We start from the raw sequence: 20,092 nt of genomic DNA, 5'->3' as shown, positions 1-20,092 counted from the left end.
CCAAACAACCCTGAGGGAAACGGACATCTACTTTACACCTCCTAACTCGAGTTAATCTACTTAACACTTTCTAACTCGAGTTAATGTTTATTCCAATTTCCTAGTTGATGTTAAAGTAAATCCAGTTATACAAAAATGACGAGACTAGAATCACCAACAAAGTCTAGCAGCTTTCGACTGAAACAGAATTTTCGCTACTCTAATGTAATCATGAAACCATGCCATGTAACTCATGTAGTACAAGTTATACATTATGCCAAAGTCATAACTCACAATGATCCCATACCGTTGACCACAAAATCAGACATTTTAAACTCAGTCAATAAGTCAAAATAAAAAGAACAGACTGAAGTTCAAAAACCCCACTTGAGGACTCAAATTCAACACGTTGTCGAATCAGAGTATAACCAATTCAACACCTTGTGGTGTTCTTAGTTCAATCTGCTTTTTGGCACAACATCTAGCAGCTTTCTCCTTCTTCACCTGGTCATTGTCAATCGGGGTTCGTTCCAAAACCTGATAGCGAGGGTCGATTATGATCTTTTGGAGGGAACCCGCGTTTTAGATGAAGTAAGTAGCAAGTTCAACATCACTGGTGCGACCGTAATAGCCCACTATTTCCACCAATTGAAGATGTTTATGGGAATACTTCGCCACCTGCCTTATCTTTCTCCTTCTCTTGGCTGGTGACATCCAAATTAGCTGCAAAATACAACACAAAGATATGCGTAAAATGGGTATTCTTGCTGGTCAAACCCGATATTAACCAAGAAATTTGACACAAACCTGAAAACCGTGTTAAGTTTCCACGGGTGAACACAAAATTTTATATTTTTACTTTCTTTGTGCTTTATTACTCTAAAAAGTACAAATTTACAACCAACAATACAACTGTATATAAAAATAATTATGTTTAAAACATAAAACCTGATGTTCTTTTGTGTTTTATCATTGAAGTTTGGCAAAAAAAAAAAAGAAAAAAAAACATTTTAAATAATAGCATAACAAACTAACAATAATGTTTTTAAGTATAAAGATAAACAGGCCTGCCCATGAATCCCACCCAAACCGACACGTTTAGCCAAGCATACTCACGGGTTTGATCGCAAATAGATCCCATTTAGACCAAACTCAAAGCCGCATATTTCATGTTAAGTTGTGTGAGAAATTCACACCCCAACATGGGACCCATTATGCATGGTCATGGCATTTACAAGCAAACCAACATTACAGATTTTTTGTTGCAAACCGCCGCAGTCACCAACATGACAAACTCTAGAAGACCTTGTTGTGATAAGAGCCCGATTTTGATATAGTGAAACAGGTAATAATTCATAAACTCACCCTCTGTCCCATTAAAAAGTGCAACTTTAAGTAGACGCATAGTTTGAGAAGATAAATGTCTAAAAAAACCCTTAAGAATGATAAAATAGCATAATCTTGAGTACCCGGTTCACTATCATTAGTTTTTGTAACAATAAGGGTATATAAGTAGCTTCATCTTAAAACCCTGCCTAGGAGTCAGGATTTTGGAAAGAATGTCCCAAAATCGAAGGTGTTGCAAGTGTCATGGATTTTTTTTGGTATTTAACATCCCGATTAATCTAAGATTATTTCAAGAATAATAATTTGTGTAGATTAAACTATATCCATAAATTACAGGTAGAGCAAGAACCTGCATCACAAATCTCTGCAAATTTGGACACGCCTTTGCCAAAGAAGTGAACTCAAGGAGACTATCATCGTCCCACACGCCCACTTTCAATATCAATTGCTTCAGTTTTGGCAGTACAGGGAAAGACAAACTTTATATTTTCCTGCAAGAGAACAACACAATTTTAAAAGCAAACTCAAATAATATTCATCAAAGCGAATACAAACTCGGGTAAAAACCGACTTTGCTAACCTCGGGACGGTAGATATCCAATGTAAGAATCTGAAGGTGAGAAATACAACAGGAGATTTGCCCAAACACATTATTTTCAAACCCTGAATACCCTTCACCGATTGAAATCTCTTCAAGCTTTGGAAGATTATTAAGCTTTATAATTATCCCGGGCCCGAGATAGCTAAACGACTCAAGATTTGAATCTGTTATCTCAATAGACTTAACCCCAAAACAAAATACTATCTCAAAGTACTTCAACGCAAGTGATTTCCCACTAATTTTCACATTTACCAAATCACCCGACCCGTGAATCGATAACTGTTGAAGAACCGGACAGTTAACTAACAGTTTTGCAATTGTATCTTCACTCACATTAACACATTTCAAAAAGAGTGATTTAAGCGTCTCGGTTTTGGGAAAAGACAAACCGTTTCGTTTGACGGTCAACCTATCGAAAATCTTGATCAGGAAAGCATAGTTTCGCGGAGTTTGACGAAGCATTTCACCATTTTCTAACAAATCAAGCTCGAGCTTTTGAACCTGTTTGGACACTGCAAACTCGACCCATTTATCAATGGCGGATTTGGAAGTCTTATCAAGGTCAAAACAGATCCTTAAGTCATCAATGGTGGGACCCTTGTGTTGGCAGATCGCACGGTTTACCCAATTGATGTATTTGGGTCGCTCTACAGCACGCAGCTTTGAATCGACTGCTATATCATCTAACTTCTCGTTGGCATCAAAATCAAGACAATAAGTTTGACACCATAAGTATCTCCATCTTGTTGAGAGCTTGCTGGTGGATGCTGCTTCCTTTAATGGCAGACTAGATATTATAGATATAAGTATATCATCCGGCATTCGGCTGATGAAATCATTTGAGTTAAATCCATCATTAACCCCCTAAACATACACAAAAATAATAAAACATTAGATTAATTCTAACGGTCAACTATCAATTTACGTAAATAACAACATCACAAGAATGATAAAACATTAGATTAACTCTAACCGGTATGCAGTCGATATCACCGATATATCAAATTTTAATTTTTAATGTTCAATGCTAGTGTTTAAGTGTTAATCGGTTACTTGCTACAACCATGATTGTTAGTGCTTTGCAAGTTACAAAAAGGTTAATTTGTTAATCGGGATTAATTGGGGTAGCCTAGTCGGGATTTTTACAACCATGACTCTTAACAATCAACTATCAATTAACATGCATACATAACAATAATAATTATTATAACAGCAGCAACAGCAGCAGCAGCAACAATAATAATAATAATAATAATAATAACACTAGGTTAATTCTAACAATTAACTACAATTGAAACAATTGAATATTCATTGATGGTAAAATAAGAAGAATTAAGATGCAAAACTGAAATTGAAAATGAAAAGACAATGAATTGATTAAAAAAAAGACCTTATTATTATTTCGTGCGATGCGAGGCCTTTTTCTCATCTGGGTGTTGATGGATTAGATAAGATTAGATTAGGGTTAGGAAGTAATGGGGGGGTTTTGGATTGTACAATTGGGGTGGGGGGGTATTGAACACTGATGATTGATAGTATAGTAAGAAGAAGAAGAAGAAGAAGAAGGTAGTCAGCGGTTTGGTATAATAATAGTAGGCTTAGGCTTAGGTTTAGGCTTAGGCTTATGATTGCAACCCCAGATGCAGGATTGTTGGATTCCATTCCATATTATCAAATGATTTATGCAATTTGGGGAAATCTTATTCTAACATGTTTGGCCCAACTATCATATTATTATGCATCTTCATATTGTTTTCTTTTGGGAAATAAAAAAAAAAACTTTTTGGAATGTTTTTTGGAATGTTATTTCATGTAGTAATCACTAATCCTAAGTCGGTGGTGCCGTGGAAACTTCAAGATTACTAACTATGATTAATAATCGGCGATTATTCAGGATTAATCGTCAATTAATCGGTCTATAGTCGGGATTTTTACAACTATGATTAAAAATATTGATAAAAGTGGATCAATGGTACTCAAGAACTTAGCCAAAATGCTTGAATTATCATTAAACTGAAACTGAATATAAATACAAAGCCAAACTAACGGTTCTAAACAATAAACGAGGGAAAACAAGAAACAAACTAGACCAAGTAAAAGCTAAAAATAAGCAACTTCAAACTGCACTAATCCCACGTGCAGCAGTTCTTTAGCAGCCTCAAATGGTTATTCTAACAACCCAAATATTCCAACAAACCCTTCCTCAAACTAGACATGGTTTATGTCTAGTTTGCTTTTCACCGAGCAAACACTCAACTGATCTCAAATCTTCATTAAAACTTCACGATGCAGTGGTTTGGTCAAGACATCCGCCAACTGATCTTTGGTTCCATAATGCTCCAGCTTCACAGTACCTTCACTTACTAGGTCTCTAAGAAAATGATAACGAACACCGATATGCTTGCATTTCCCATGAAGACTGGATTCTTCGACAACTTAATAGCTGAAGTGTTGTCACATAAAATTTCAGTTGGTTTACTTATTTGAACTCCAAATTCTTCTAAAATATCACGCACCCAAAGCACTTGACACGCACACGCAGCAGCAGCAACATACTCGGCCTCTGTCGACGAAAGAGCAACTACACTTTGTTTCTTTGATGACCACGTCACCGCAGCTCCATCCCACAAAATCAGAAAACCCGATGTGCTCTTTTGATCATTCAAGTCACCCGCATAATCACTATCAGTAAAAACTTTCATCTCATCATTACCACCTCTTTTATACCAAATTCCATAGTCTAGAGTGCCCTGAATGTACCTCATGACCCTCTTTGCTGCATCATAATGTTCAATCATAGGCTTTGACATAAAACGACTAATTAAACTTACCACAAACTGCAAATCTGGCCTGGTATTCGTGATATACATAAGACTTCCCACCATTTGTTTAACACAAAGTAGCATCAACACTTTCACCATCATCATTATTCAATTTTGTACCCGGAACAATCGGATTCTTGACACCATTGCACCTAACATTTCAAACCGGCTGAGCATCTTTATTGCATATGTTCTTTGAGAAACATGAATCCCGATTACTGTTTGCACTACTTCAATTCCCAAGAAATACCTCATCTTTCCCAAATCTGTCATCTCAAATTCTTTCTTCATTGAACACCTAAAGTCTTCCATCATCGAATCATTGTTTCCCGTGAATATCAACTCATCAACGTATATACTGACATATACACCTTCCCGTTTTGCCCCTTCTTCACAAACAAGGTGTTTTCGGCTTTGCTCCTCTCAAAGCCTTGGTTAATAAAATAACCTTCGATTCGATTGAACCAAGCTCTAGGAGCTTGTTTCAAACCATAAAGGGCCTTCTCAAGTTTATACACCTTATTCTCACTTCCTTTTACCACATATCCAAGCGGTTGTTTTTACAAAGACATTCTCTTCTAACTTACCATGTTAAAAGGCCGATTTAACATCCATTTGAAACAGGTTCCAACCATGTTGAGCAGCAATAGCAATCATCAACCTTATAGTATCCATCCTTGCAACGGGAGCAAAAACTTCAACATAATCAATACCGTATTCTTGGCCATAACCCCGAGCTACCAATCGTGCCTTATATTTTTTGACTTCTCCTTTCTCATTTACCTTGGTCTTGTATATCCATTTAACTCCAATACACTTTGCTTCTTTTGGCAGATCTACAAGACACCATGTTCCATTCTTTATTGTATCAATTTCAGTATCCATTGCATTCTTCCATTTATCCATCTTAACGGCTTATTCAAAACATATAGGATCGTGGTCGATTTCTTGCACCACATTTACTTCCTCATCTTCCGAATCACTTTCATCACCAACCACATAATCCTCCAAATACCTTGGAGCTCTTCTGACTCTCAGCTCTCTAACATTACTCGGACCTGCCTCACTACCTTCTGGTTCATCTTCTACCCACTCAGGTTCATTATCTTCGTCATCACTTTCACTCACAACATAATCAGAATTAAACACATAATTGCCCCAAGTAATCTCAACTTCCTTCGCTCTCTTTTCATCATCTGATCCCCATTTCCATTCCTTATCTTCTTCGAACACTACATCATTACTTACAACAACTTTCATACTCGTCGGATCTATTAACCGATATCCCTTCGACTCTTCACTAATACAGGTAAAGATACAATGTAACATCCTAAAATTTATAATGTGAATAAAGAAAGTTACGTTTTGTGATTCTGCGTTATTAATAAATTAATATCGAGTAAAGAACGGATCATGGACTTAGATTAATTGAGATGGGTTAAATGAGAATGAGCCTTAGGTCCATGGGCTTTAAGGGATATAAATATCCCCTAAACCCTAAACCATCATTCATTTCCATCTTATTCTCTAACACACACTCCAAAACACACACGACCCGAACCAAGATCCAAAGGCGAGGACCCGAGCTTGTTGGTGCTAGATCGTCATGACGAACCACCAGCTCGTGTTCGTAGTTCGACTCATTTACGGTACGTTTATATCGAGAACTTGTTCGTTTAGGTTTGGATTAGTATAGAAATGATAGATCTGTGTTTGTATGGTAAAAACGAATCCAACAAGGCTAAACTTACTGAAAATGGTTATGATTTGATGGGTTAATCGATTGATAAAAGAACCCGTAACCTATATGCCTAAATCGCACCCTTTAAACATCGATGTTAGGTCGATTTGATGGTTGGGGTTTGTAGGCGCTGGTCAGACGATTCCGTGGATACCTAAATCGAGTTATTTGGTTAAGAAACGAAGGATTTAAGAACGAACAGTAGCTGCAGCCGACAACTTCGCCTGCAAGCTAAGTTCGCCTGATGAACTTCGCCTGCAAAGCTAAGTTCGCCTGATGACAACTTCGCCTAAAGCTAAGTTTGCCTGATGACAACTTCGCCTAAAGCTAAGTTCGCCTAAGGTTTAACTTCGCCTAAAGTCAAGTTCGATTAGAAAATAAATTAAAAACCTAATGAAAAATGTGTTAAGACAGTTAATGTAAATAAAATTTTTCTAAGCTGACCTGGCAGCTCGACCCCAGCCAGGGGCTCTGCCCCTTGGACCCTGCTAGGGGCTGCCGCCCCTAGACCCCGCTGCCAGGGGCGCTGCCCCCGGACCCCCGTTCGTTGTGGGTAGTAATTAAGACTAGAAAGATGATATGAGTAGTGATAGTTAATTGATATGTATACTTGTTATACAGTCAGCCGTGCACAACTGAAGAAAGGGATTACGATTAACGGTGAACGTAACCGTGTTCAGGTGAGTTTCTAGCCCCATTTATGTGTTATGTTTTCGGGGCTGTGTGCATACTCGATATGTTTGTTAATACGCTTATCCTAAGAGATAAGTGTATGCCTTATGTGAATGATGTGCTATGTATGAATGATTGCTTGATGGTACGTGAACGATCTTCGGATATTGCACGTACTGTCAGGTTGTAACGCTAAGTATAAGGTAAGTATGATATGTATGCTTATGTGTATGAATGTGATAAAGTTAATAAAAGAAGGAAAGGATGGTTGTATGGTAACGAAGAGGGAATCGAACCCTACTAATATTCGAGAACTAGGGAACCGAACCCTACTAATATTCGAGGAAAGAGGGACCGAGCCCTAAAAATACTCGAGGAAAGAGGGTACCGAGCCCTAATAATACTCGAGGAAGGAGGGTACCGAGCCCTAATAATACTCGAGGAAGGAGGGTACCGAGCCCTAATAATACTCGAGGAATGTAGGGCGTAATGCTCTTTATAACGTAAGATATGAAAGTAAGTTAATACAAAAGAAAGTATGAAAGTAAGAAAGTATGAATGAAAGAATATAAGTTTATGTGTATTGTATAGTGTACGATTAACTAGAACTCACTCAGCGAAGCTGACTTTTAGTATGCACGCAGGTGAGTAGGATGAGGCAGCTCGCTTGAGGAGACACGTGGCACTGAATAAGAGGCTGGCATCGGAAGACCCAAGACGTTTAAGTTTAATGTTTCGTTTATTTTGAAAGACAAAATGATGTTTTAAGACAAGACGTGTTGTGTTATGAAATGTTTTATGAAAGCTTTTATATTCCGCGGATGTTTTAAATAACTCTGATATTTAGAACTGGGTTTATGAGTAAATCCAACACGAAAGTAGGGCTACCGGCAACGGGGCCTTACATACAAACCGCACTTCTTTCATCAAGTTTAACTCTCTTCTGTTTGGGTACATGAACATGACCCAAATAACCCCAAACTCTCAAGTGTTCAACCGTTGGCTTCTTTCCATACCATGCTTCATCGGGAGTAATATGTGAAAGAGCCTTGCTTGGACACTTATTCAAAACGTAGAAACTCCAAAAAGCCGCTTCTGCCCAAAACTTTTTAGGCATGTGTTTTGAAGCAAGGAGAGTTATTATCATACCAATAACCGTTCTATTCTTCCTTTCGGCAACCTCATTTTGTTGAGGTGTATACCTCGTAGTTAGTTGCCTTTTTATACCATGTTCCTTACAAAATTTGGCAAACTCACATGACAAATACTCACCTCCTCTATCGGTTCTTAGACATTTAATCATGCTGCCCATTTCTTTTTCAACTTGTGCTTTAAATTCTTTGAAATAATCTAAGGCCTCCGACTTTTCTTTTATCAAGTAAACCCACCATTTCCTACTGAAATCGTCTATGAAACTCAACATATATGTCTTACCTGAATTCGAGGATGGTGTTATCGAACCGCATATGTCGGAGTGAATAAGCTCCAAGACACACTCGGCATGCCACTTGGCTTTCTTGGGTATGTCTTCTTTGGTTTGCTTTCCAACCAAACAATCTTTACACACGTTTTTCTCAACAATAAACTTGGGCAGCCCCCTAACCATTTCTTTTTGCTAAAGTGTACCCATGCTCGTTTTACTGATGTGGCCGAGTCTCTCATGCCACAACCTAGCCATATCTTCTTCACTTGTATAGTTGCATCCTTCCAACCTCTGATCCGTGAGTCTACCAGTATCTTCACACACCGGAAACATTCTATTTGCACTCATCTTGCTCACGAACATCAGCCCTCTTTCTCCATGATACACTTTACAAGTTTTAGACTAAAAAAGAAAGGATAAACCTTTCTCTTGAAGTTGTCCAACACTTAGCAAGCAGTTCTTTAATTCACCCACATAATGGACATCTTGAACAATGAAGGTGATGCCTTCTATATTTAGTTTTACATTGCCTTTTCCTGCCACAGCCATACGCTTATTATTACCGAGTCTTACTGTCGTGGAAAAACTTTGATCAAATGTCACAAACTTCACTCTAATGCCGCACATATGGTTTGAACACCCCGAATCCAAGAACCAAAGCGGGCCCTTGGTGTCTTCATTTGTGAGAGCCATCAACACATGTTCATCAACATGTGATTCTGTCATAAGCATAACCTCCTCGTTTTTGTTAAAACCGGCATAATTTGCTTCTTTTTCACCCGGACATTCATATGAAAAATGTCCAAGTTTATGACATTTATAACATTCAATTGTTTCTTTATTGAAAGAGGACGATCTTCCACGACCACGTCCCCTTCCTCTCGAACCCGATCTTCCTCTTCCACGACCACGGCTACTACTCGACCCTTCATTTTTCATCAACCTTCAAGGCATGATCATCTTCTCTTTCACCTTTTTTAAACTTTTGTTCATGAACTATGAGAGAGCTCTGTAACTCTTCTACCGTCATTGCCTCAACATCCTTAGACTCCTTAATCGAAACCACCACGTACATATATTTCTCAGAAAGAGTTCTGAGAATCTTCCCTACAATTTTGGTATCCGTCATCTCTTCACCATTACTTCTCATCTGATTTGAGACGGTCAAGACTCTGCCAAAGTACTCGGGTATGGTCTCGTCATTCTTCATTTCAAGGATCTCGAAATATCTTCTTAACTTCTGCAACATTGATCGCTTCACCCGTTCATTCCCGGCAAACCTTTTCTTCATAGAATCCCAAATTGCCTTGGATGTTCATCTGTCAAGAATCTGCTCAAAAGTTACCCTATCAATCGCTTGATAGAGACAGTGCTTGACTTACATATAGACAATTATGAGTTCTTCCAGTTTCTTCCTTTGAGCATCACTCACAGCGATGCCGACGGCCGGTTCTTTGATCCCCGGATCAATGAGCTTCCACAGTTGTTTTGCACACAGCAGATTTTCCATCATCTCACTCCAATGGTCATAATGACCATCAAACATTGGAACTTTCATATGCTCTTCACTCACGGCCATGGCTTTCTCTATCGATCAAACAATAAACCTGGCTCTGATACCAATTGATAAAAGTGTATCAATGGTACTCAAGAACTTAGCCAAAATGCTTGAATTATCATTAAACTGAAACTGAATATAAATACAAAGCCAAACTAACGGTTCTAAACAATAAACAAGAGAAAACAGGAAACAAACTAGACCAAGTAAAAGCTAAAAATAAGCAACTTCAAACTGCACGAATCCCACGTGCAGCACTTCTTTAGCAGCCTCAAACGGTTATTCTAAGGACCCAAATATTCCAACAAGTATGACAACTGATATGCAAATAGCAACAATTATAAGAACCGTGTAATAAACTTTTGCATGGTATTTTATAGTTCATTGAGAGCTAAAACAAAATGTGGTAAGCTATTACATAACCTTCAAACTTAAAATAAAAAGGTACAAATGTTTATGTGATTTTACAGTTCGATACTTATAACTGGTTTTGTATTAAACGAATCTCTAGACATGAGTCAAGTGTTTATGCAATTGATAACAGTAAGAATCGTATAATATACTTGTACATAGTGTTTAGGGAAGGTTAAAAATGAAATGTTACAAGCGTTACTATTTGTCGTATGCGACAAACTTAAAACAAAATGTACAAGTGTTTATGAAGTGTTTATGTGATTTTGTAGACTTGTAACTAGTTTTGTGTTGAACAATCCTCCAAGGTGTACATATTGTCATAATAATGTTATTATGTGATAGCAATTAGTAAAAAAACATGTTTATTTGTAAGAATATAATAGAGGTGAATTAGTTATTTTTAAATTAAGTTTAAGGTTTATACAACTTTCATTTAGATCTTAGATATGACATGAGATTAAAAAAATGTGTAAAGAGATAAGGGAAGAGATGATATTGGATGTATCATGGTACGGTGGATGTTAACAAATCTATTGTATGCCGACTCATGGCCTTATATCAAGAGTTTTTTTTGTCACCATCATCTCTCTTAACTAGTAGATATCACCGTATAGAGATTGTTTCTTTAAGATGGTAGAGATCACCAAAGCATATCTTTAATTGGGTAGAGATTAAGCATCCCTAGTTACAAGTGTTTACCAATAATCCCACACTAACATAGATAGTGATCACTTATTTGAATTTTACTAGCGGAATGCTACCACTTACAACTTACATTAAGTAAATTAAAAGAAGTTTACAATAAGGATAACACCAGCTTATTTTGTTCAAGCTCTTGATCTTCTTCTCATTTTCACTGAATATTGTTTGGAATTTGAATCAAAGTGTTGGACTCGGTATGCCCAAGACACATATTATTATTAATATGGCTAGTACGTCATGATTCAAGTCGGGTCATACCTAATAACAAGCTAGACAAACACCAATAATATTTGTTTATATATGATATGATCATAACAAATAAATATTAACACTTGAGTTATTTGGAAATGGGTTTCTAAATACAATGTACTTGTGAAATAAATAAATCATATGGATGATTTATACTTTGAGAGATAGTCTTCCATAATGTTACTTAAGATGGTTAAATAACAATATGTGAAAAAAAAAACATTACTTGCATGTTACATTTAAATGTGTTATATTTATAATGGTATAAGTTATAACATATATGTGTATAAATGGAAAGCTGCAAAATAATAATAATAATAATAACAAGGAAGGAAGCCCCCCCCCCCCCCTCGTCTCTTCTCTTTGCATCTATTATTTTATTATTATTTTGAATGATAGTGGAGACATGCAATTGATGTGATTGGTTCCATGGGCGGTGCCATTTTGAAAGACTTATTTTTTTCTTTCTTTCTCTTTTTTCTCTCAACACAAAACATAACACAAGACACAAGAGGAAAAATCCTCTACTCTCTTCTTCCTCCTCCTCCATTTGGATTCGGCCAAGGGAAGGAACAAGCAAGAGGAGTGCTTTCAAATGTAAAATCCTAGCTAATCAAGGTGCATTGTCGGAAGCTTGGGGTATGCAAGCTTGAGGACCTTCCTATTGAAGTTCTTGCCTTCCTACCATCCTCTCCTTCACCCGGATTTGATTATCTTGAAAGGTAGCCTTACATGCATGAACTTATAGTGACATGCATGTGTTTGATAGTATGTATTTCGTATTTGGATCCGGGCTTGGGTTTTGCATGTGTAAAATCGGTTTTATGCACTATAAACAGGGCCGACCCAAATGACTAACCTAGTAAAGCTAGAGCTTTGGGCCCCCAAATTTTTAAGGCCTCCATTTTAAAAAAAAAAACTACATATACAACAAATATAATAATAATTATTGGTGATACCAAGGGTTGCTCTGGTCCGGTTGCTTCATATTAATAGAGCTTGCCTTTTTCCTTGGCCACTAGCGTTCGATCCCCATCCTTGTTGATTATTTAATAGTTTTTTTTATCCGACACCAATAAGAGATGATTGATTATTTAATAGTTTTTTTATCCGACACCAATAAGGGATGATTTAAGTATGATGTTGGTGGCCCAATGGTAGAAAGTTTCTTAACACAAACACAAAGGTCTTGAATTCAAGTCCCACTACCAGCAAAGAAATTTACCTTAAAAAATAAAGAAGTATGCATGTTAAAAGCCCAAAATTGCATATAGCAAATTATTTTTCTTCTTCTATTTTCAATGCAATTTATTTTTCTCACAATATATATTAGTTTAATAAGTTTTTTAGTACTTTTGATTAAAGTTAATTTAAAGATTTATTCAGTAAATTTTGCATATGTCTTTAAAAAAATAATTACATGACCATATGTAGTAATTTCTAATTTGGAGTCAAAACTTGTTTATAAGTTTATCAAGCTAAAATTAAACATTATCTTATTTTAACGACTTATATATGTGCATTATAACTAACTATAAACAGCCATATTGAAAAATACCAATATGTGTATTGTCGTCCACAAAATGTTTTGCGGTATACTCCGATCAAGTTGCATTGATGACGTGTTTCAACATATATACATTATGGTTGGTTTGTTTTAAGAAACAAATCATATACTAGCTTATGTTATAAAACAGAGTATTTAAAGAGAAGTAAAACTATTTAAGTTTTGAATTTAGTGTATTCACATAATTGAATTTAAAGCGAAATAAATAAAATTTTGGAAAGCACGAGCTGAACTTTTTTAGAAAAGGCCTCCAGAATTTTTACTCGTTTTGGGCCACCAAAATGGTTGTGCCGGCCCTGACTATAAACTAACAAGATTTAAAACTTTTATCCGCTGCGTTTTTCATAAAATTGGGATTTTATGACTTTGATAATCTTGTTAAAACCCAACACAAAAATCATTCGAAAAACATGTACTCTAGTTTTTGGCACTGAAAATATGTTGGAAGGCATCCAATTTTTATGTGGAGCCATGGTTATGTATCCAATTCGGGTTGTGTATCCCACTTTAGTCTATTGATATCGGATAAAATGACGTCCTACGTAAAACAACCTTGCGTGTCATATTTTTGTCGCATATCATCAACAAAACATATTTTAACTCATAAATTTCAACATGCATGTGAACAAGACTCGCTTAGTGTATGTTTTATTCACATATATCGCTATGATTTGTATTTCATATATTAAGTTTATACTTTATACTCATCAAAGTGCATACATACAGAGAGATCAATATGCATCATTGGTAATTTATTGATGTATGTTTTTTGAGTGAAAATGATAGAGAAGTCGGTGATGAGAGTGAATTCTTACGAAGAAACCATCAAGTTACTACAGATTAAAGATAGAAATCAAGTTTGGAAGGATTAACAATCAAATTTCGGCAAGACGACTAAGAAAAACTATTGGTAAGTAATTTCATTACTTAATTTTAGTTTTTGATGCTTGTTGAGTTTATGATATATCAAGCTAGAAAGGGCATTATGGTGAATGAACTACGTGTAAACATTTGGGTTTTAGGTAAACTAGTGATAATATGTAATTATATAGGCAAACTAGCTTTTTACGTAATTGTATGTATTAAAGTTGTTGGACTAGTTAGACATTAGACATGTTCACTGGATCAAACTAAAAAGACATATTTATGTGTTGGGAAAAACGACCACCTAGCCACGAACGGTAAACAAAAATTGCGGAATTAATCTTCGTTTGGCTAAACTTTCCCCGACCCGAATGAACCAATGAGGATGCAAACAAATAAGGTAATTAAAAATAACAAGGACACAAAAATTTAGCGTGGAAAACCTCTCAAGGCGAGAGTAAAAACCACGGGACTACTAAAGCCGCTTCAAATCCACTATCACCAATAATGAGCAATACAAAGTCTTCTCTAGATAAAACTAGAGGTATACACAAATCATCATATACATGGTACAAACAATCTTCAAGTATATGGAATAAAACAAACAAGTAAGAGGTACCTCCACGAGAGAATATGTCAATCTCTAGAACGTCTCTTATCTTCACGAAAACACCAAAGAATAAACCACCAATTTCTTCTCTTCGTATTATGATGTGTCGACAGAACAATGGAAGAGGCAATCAATCACCAAAACCTTATTCTCTGATTTCTTTTGTTGAGTCGGCCGAATAGGATGCACACCACAAAACCTCAACATAATAAACCAATTAATATATATGTTTGTTTGTTTGATTGTCCACGGAATATGGGCATGGGCCCAAAGCAAAAAACTAACTCAATCAAAAACCAAATCACAATTGGTGATTGGTATATGGTAATAAATCACATTCCTTTTTTTTTCCTTTTCATTTATTACTAAATAATATTAATAGTAATAAAACCCATGTAGAGATAAATATTTGTTGGGCTTTCTCATGGGCAAAAATACCCCAACATTATGTGGGTTTCCGCGAGGGGGGGGGGCATGACCTTCTTTGGTGTAACTTATAAGGATCTTTTGTTTAACTAAGTTGTTACTAATCCAATGTGAAGGAAAAATATTAATAACATTTCACATATGATGTTTGTATCAAACTATGGTATTTAAGAACGTCATTGATGAGTTGGTAAAATTTTCTTTTCAAATTCACATATTGGCTTATCATGCTAATTTGTTTTAAAACTTGTTCGAATGGTTAAAACTGAACTTAAATGGTAAAACTCGTGTATTTAAGTGAGTTTTACATTATCAGGTTGTGGCTGGTAACAATTGTCGGTGAACATTAGTAAATTAATCATCAAATGGGTTGAAATGTTGGGACAATAATTGGGATAAGACACTCAAAACCAATCATTAGTGTTGACATGTTGATAAATATTAATGAATTCCAACAACCTATAAAGGTGTGTTAGAGGTTAGTTATGGATATGACTTATTGAATTAGCAAAATTTTGTAATGAGTTCTTATGCTAAAAACTTGCTTAACTAACACAAGGCATGCTACTTTAAGAAGTCAAAAAGTTGGAAAAGGAAATCAAAAATCCTATGGACTAAGGTATGTTACATGACTATGAGTGCGAAAGCATACATAAAAAACTTTTATGTGATATGAATGAATTTGATGAATTGTGTGAATTTATTTTTTAAATTTAAACAAAAAAAAATTTCTACCATAAAAAACCTTCAAACCACCCTACATGGGAACACCATGCCACTAGACCAATAGATTAAAGGTGAATGAGAGTTGAATGCAAATTTGCAAGTTGAAGTCTATAACGGGCCATGTTTATAAAGTCTCATCTTACGAATAATGAATCACAATGATATATGTAATCATGTTGACGGTAGGAGTCGCGAAGTTTTTATCTAACCCGTAGTTAGATGTTATGGATGATTCACCAGGTGTGTTTAAAATTCTTGTTTGTTTGTGATAGTTTAAACTTGTTAAAATCGAAAACGTATGTTATATTTGTCATTAAATGTGTTGCTAGAGTTAAATTAAGACGAAATCATGTTTAAATGTGAAAAAGGCTAAAAAAGTACATGTAAGTGTGTACCATATGTCAGTCCGGAAAATCATATGGCTCAAGGATGAATTGATATAACTTACTAAAACGTAAACACACAATAATTAATATTGAATAACTCTCAATATTATATAGAGTAAACATAACTCAAAAACCCCTATCACACATAACTCATGTTTCTCTATATGAACCCTAACTTGGTTGCATTCCGTGTGTGTTTTCAATGTCTAACCGTAATTCGGTTTATATAGACTAACCTAACTTGCTAGCCAAGACATTACCAAATATAATAAAACATTAATTGCAACCTCATAAACCCGTTACAACGTGACAGGTCTATTAAAATGGAAATTACGTCCAACAAAGGCTTGCTATTGTCCACAATCCATACGTCAATTCTGTGAATAAGGAGTGGCGTGCATAAATTGGCCGTGTTAAAACTTTTTGAGATATGCGGATTGAATTTTACTACTCTTGTCTTCTAAACATGTGATGTTTAAGTGTAGTATTACAATCCTTCCCGCTGTTGCGGTATGATTTCTATAATCAGCTCTTAGAAATAGTAGGGGTGCAAACGGGCCGAGCTGAGCCCGAGCTCGACCAGGCTCGAGCTCGGCTCTTTTAACTTATACAAAGCTCGAGCTCGAATCGTTTCGAGCTCTATTTTCAAAGATTGAGCTCGGCTCGTGAGTAGATTTTCAAGCTCGAGCTCAGCTCGGGCTCGGCTCTTTTACTATTTATTAATTATTTTTTATATAATTATAATTATTTTTATATATTTTTTCTATTATAGTATTTTATGTATAAAATAATATATATTATTTAGTTATTTTTATTTATTATTACATAACATTATATATATTAATTTATAGTTATTAAATATATATTTTAAGATATCATATAAATAACAGGCTAGTTTAGGCTTACGAGCCAGCTCAAGACCGATAAGTGAAGCTTGGCCTCGGGTTCATTTATTAAACGATCTTAATTTTAGGCTTGGGCTCGGGCTCGATGAAGCTCGGCTCGATTGAGCTTTTTAACGAGCCGATCTCAAGTAGCTCGCGAGCAACTCGGCTCGTTTGCACCCATAAGAAATACTAGTGTTATAATTAGGGGTGTCCAAAATACCCGAACCCGATTCAACCAACCCGAACAAGCTAAATAGGGTTGGATTAAATATGGCCAAAACGTATTAATTGGGTAATAGGGTCAGGTTTTGGGTTCATTTTTAGAAACGAACGAATATAAACATGAACATGTATGTACATATATGCTCTTTTATGTCTGTTTATCTTTGTTTAATATGTTTGTAAACAGAGTCTAGTTATGGGTTAGATTTATTTATGTATAAAAACCCGATTAACCTGACTCGATTAACCAAAAATTTTAATCGGATTAACCCGATTAACACCCCTACTTACAACAATCACGTCACATATATGAGATAATGTATTATATTCATTTAACTTCAAGTTGTTTAACAATTATATTAAATAAAAATATAAATGCATCATATTACGTTAAGTTATTAAGTTTTCTGTCATGAATTACAGAGCATTCGAGTTACTTTATTATCAAAGATTTTTAGTGCCGGAATGTAAGGTCACACGCAAATGTTGTTTTGCCTAAGATTTTATAGAACGTAAGAATGTATGAATATGTGTTTTCATTGAATTCATCCTCTGAATTCATTTATAATATTGTGTCATGCAGTGTTGACTGGGCACTCGTTAAAGTCATCGTTAAATCCGCCTGACCCTGCTGTGGTTTAGGCGAACGGTGGCTTCAACGAATTTTCTGATTTTTTTCTTTTCTTTTGTTTACGAATATATGAAATAACAATATAAAATATAAACTATAAAATAAATTCTTTTATAAACGAAAATAATATATAAATAATTTTTTTATTTATTAAACTATCTGAAACAAAATTGGGCCAAGTAATACAAAATAATTTACTAAATTGGGCCAAAAAATAAGAAAAACGTGTATGATATTTAGTTGGGCCATATAATTGTCTATAAAAATAAAGTCCACTAAAACGAATTAAGTCAAAACTTGTATTACCTTCCTTTTCTTCGTTGTTTGTTGCATCAGTTCATATGCCTTCTTCCAAACAAGCCAACACTTAAAAAGGCAAGATCCAACCTTTGATAATCAAATGCTTTTTTCCAATGTATGACTAAGGTTTTAACAGTTATTAAGAGACTACGTCTTAATGGTTCATATGCCTTTCAATTGTTAAGTTATAACTTTAAGTCTGAATGGTTAAGAGCATACCTCTTAACCATTAAGAGGCTATGAACCATTAAAATGCAGTCTGTTAATGATTGCTATGAGGCTACCAAACAGCCCCTAAAATACCATCATTCACAAAACTCTGTAAACAAGAGCGAAGCTTTAAGGGGACTGGGGGTGACCCCGGTCACTGCCGTTTTTTTGGTTAATAGGTAAACCAAACAGCCCCTAAAATACCATCATTCACAAAACTCTGTAAACAAGAGCGAAGCTTTAAGGGGACCGGGGGTGACCCCGGTCATTGCCGTTTTTTCGGTTAATAGGTAAATTTCGTGATTTTTGTCCAACAATTTTTATAGATATTGAGCATGGTCACCTCCGAGATATTTCTCCAAAAAGCTACTGGTCACCACTAAAGTATTTTTTTATAATACCCCAGCGTATGATTTTTTTATACATATAAAACCTCGTATTTGTATAAACAAATACTAGTTAAATACTAAAAGCTTTGTTTTTATAAAACTGATTGAAGGGGACTATTAATTTGTAATAATGATACACTTGTTAAAACAACAACAAAAAAAAACCGGGATTGTCATTGGGTTAGGGTTTGGAAATCATCTACCATTCACTCGGTTCAAAACTCAAACACTGCCTTATCGAGTCATTGGAGACCACCGGTCACCACTAAGCAAGCACCGTCGTCCGCTGTTGTCGGCCACCATCCTTGAGACCACTAGCCACCACACACAGGACAACACCTTCAACCTTGAAGACACCACACACGCCGCAACACCGAGTAACCGCACCCTTCCTCTCGTATTATCATGAATATTTTAGGTGTTTGTTGATTAAAAAATTATCTAGTTATTATTATTATTATTATTATTATTATTATTATTTATTATAAGAACAATCATTTGTATGAATGAAGAAAATTAGATATTTAAATATATTGTTTGACCCGACCAAAACCGGATCGGCGACCCGAACCGAATCACCGCCCCAAACCGAACCGAAAATTTTTAGGTACATGACTTCGGTCACCGCTATGACTAAGCTCAAGCAGGGCCGGCTCTGAAAAAGCAAAAAAAATTTTGGGCCGAAGACGAAAATTTTTTTGGGCCTTAAGTAAAATGAGTATTTTGTTATGTTTAAACAGTTTAATTTTTATATAGACTTACTTGGTTATAATTTGGGTTGTGTAAAAAACTTTTGTATAAAAAAGAATTAAGATGTCTCAAGTGAGGTTAGAACCCATAATCTCTTGGTTGTAAGCAATACTCATTTGCCACTAAACCAAGCTAGTAATTATGTAATTATGTTTAAACATTAAATATACATATTGTTTTTAAAAAAATACATATAATTTAAAAAAAAAAAATTCAGACCTAGCGAGATGTCGGGCCTGTGACCGTCGATCACCCTGCCACCCCAAAAACCGGCCCTGAGCTCAAGCTTTACCACGGTCTATAAACACACATAAACATATAACAGGAGAACATACACACACAAGAATAATTACTCTTAGGTTTCTTTTCATATAGCAAAAGGTAGCTGGCTTTGCACCACTCTTTTTAAAGTTTAAAATGTAAAAAACCATTTTGAAACATAAAGAGAATAAAAAAGATATTTCATTATATCTTTTTTTAAACAAGTCAACTTTTCTGCTTTTTATGAAAGCAAAGTACGCTTTTTATATAACCAAAAAAACGGATACCATCACCTCAAAATTATATAATGTTTCATAAAAAAGAACACACATGGTATCAAATTCTAGACAAAATT

General features: G+C 35.4%; 1 protein-coding gene and 1 pseudogene across 2 annotated transcripts; both read right to left on the bottom strand.

The window, feature by feature from the left end:
• Positions 1-235: 235 nt before the first annotated feature.
• On the bottom strand, positions 236-5,061 carry LOC143605098 (FBD-associated F-box protein At5g38590-like; annotated as a pseudogene). The gene is made up of 6 exons (XR_013148440.1): positions 5,000-5,061; positions 4,822-4,901; positions 4,321-4,703; positions 1,907-2,791; positions 1,676-1,817; positions 236-702 (listed from the first exon to the last, which is right to left on the bottom strand). The product of XR_013148440.1 is annotated as an FBD-associated F-box protein At5g38590-like (transcript).
• Positions 5,062-9,513: 4,452 nt separating this feature from the next.
• LOC143605097 (uncharacterized) lies at positions 9,514-9,876 on the bottom strand. Its single transcript, XM_077081338.1, has one exon. It carries the CDS (start codon positions 9,874-9,876, stop codon positions 9,514-9,516), a length of 363 nt encoding a protein of 120 aa, XP_076937453.1.
• Positions 9,877-20,092: the final 10,216 nt, after the last annotated feature.

The sequence above is a fragment of the Bidens hawaiensis genome, unplaced genomic scaffold (assembly GCF_021521415.1).
Source record: "Bidens hawaiensis isolate Kalapana, Puna unplaced genomic scaffold, B.hawaiensis_p1.1 tig00067907_1, whole genome shotgun sequence".
Lineage (NCBI taxonomy): Eukaryota > Viridiplantae > Streptophyta > Magnoliopsida > Asterales > Asteraceae > Bidens > Bidens hawaiensis.
This window is presented reverse-complemented; position numbering and strand designations above follow the sequence as displayed.

Excerpts from the sequence above, each read along its gene's own strand:
- LOC143605097 (XM_077081338.1), bottom strand. The coding sequence starts at position 9,876 with ATGAAGAAAAGGTTTGCCGGGAATGAACGGGTGAAGCGATCAATGTTG.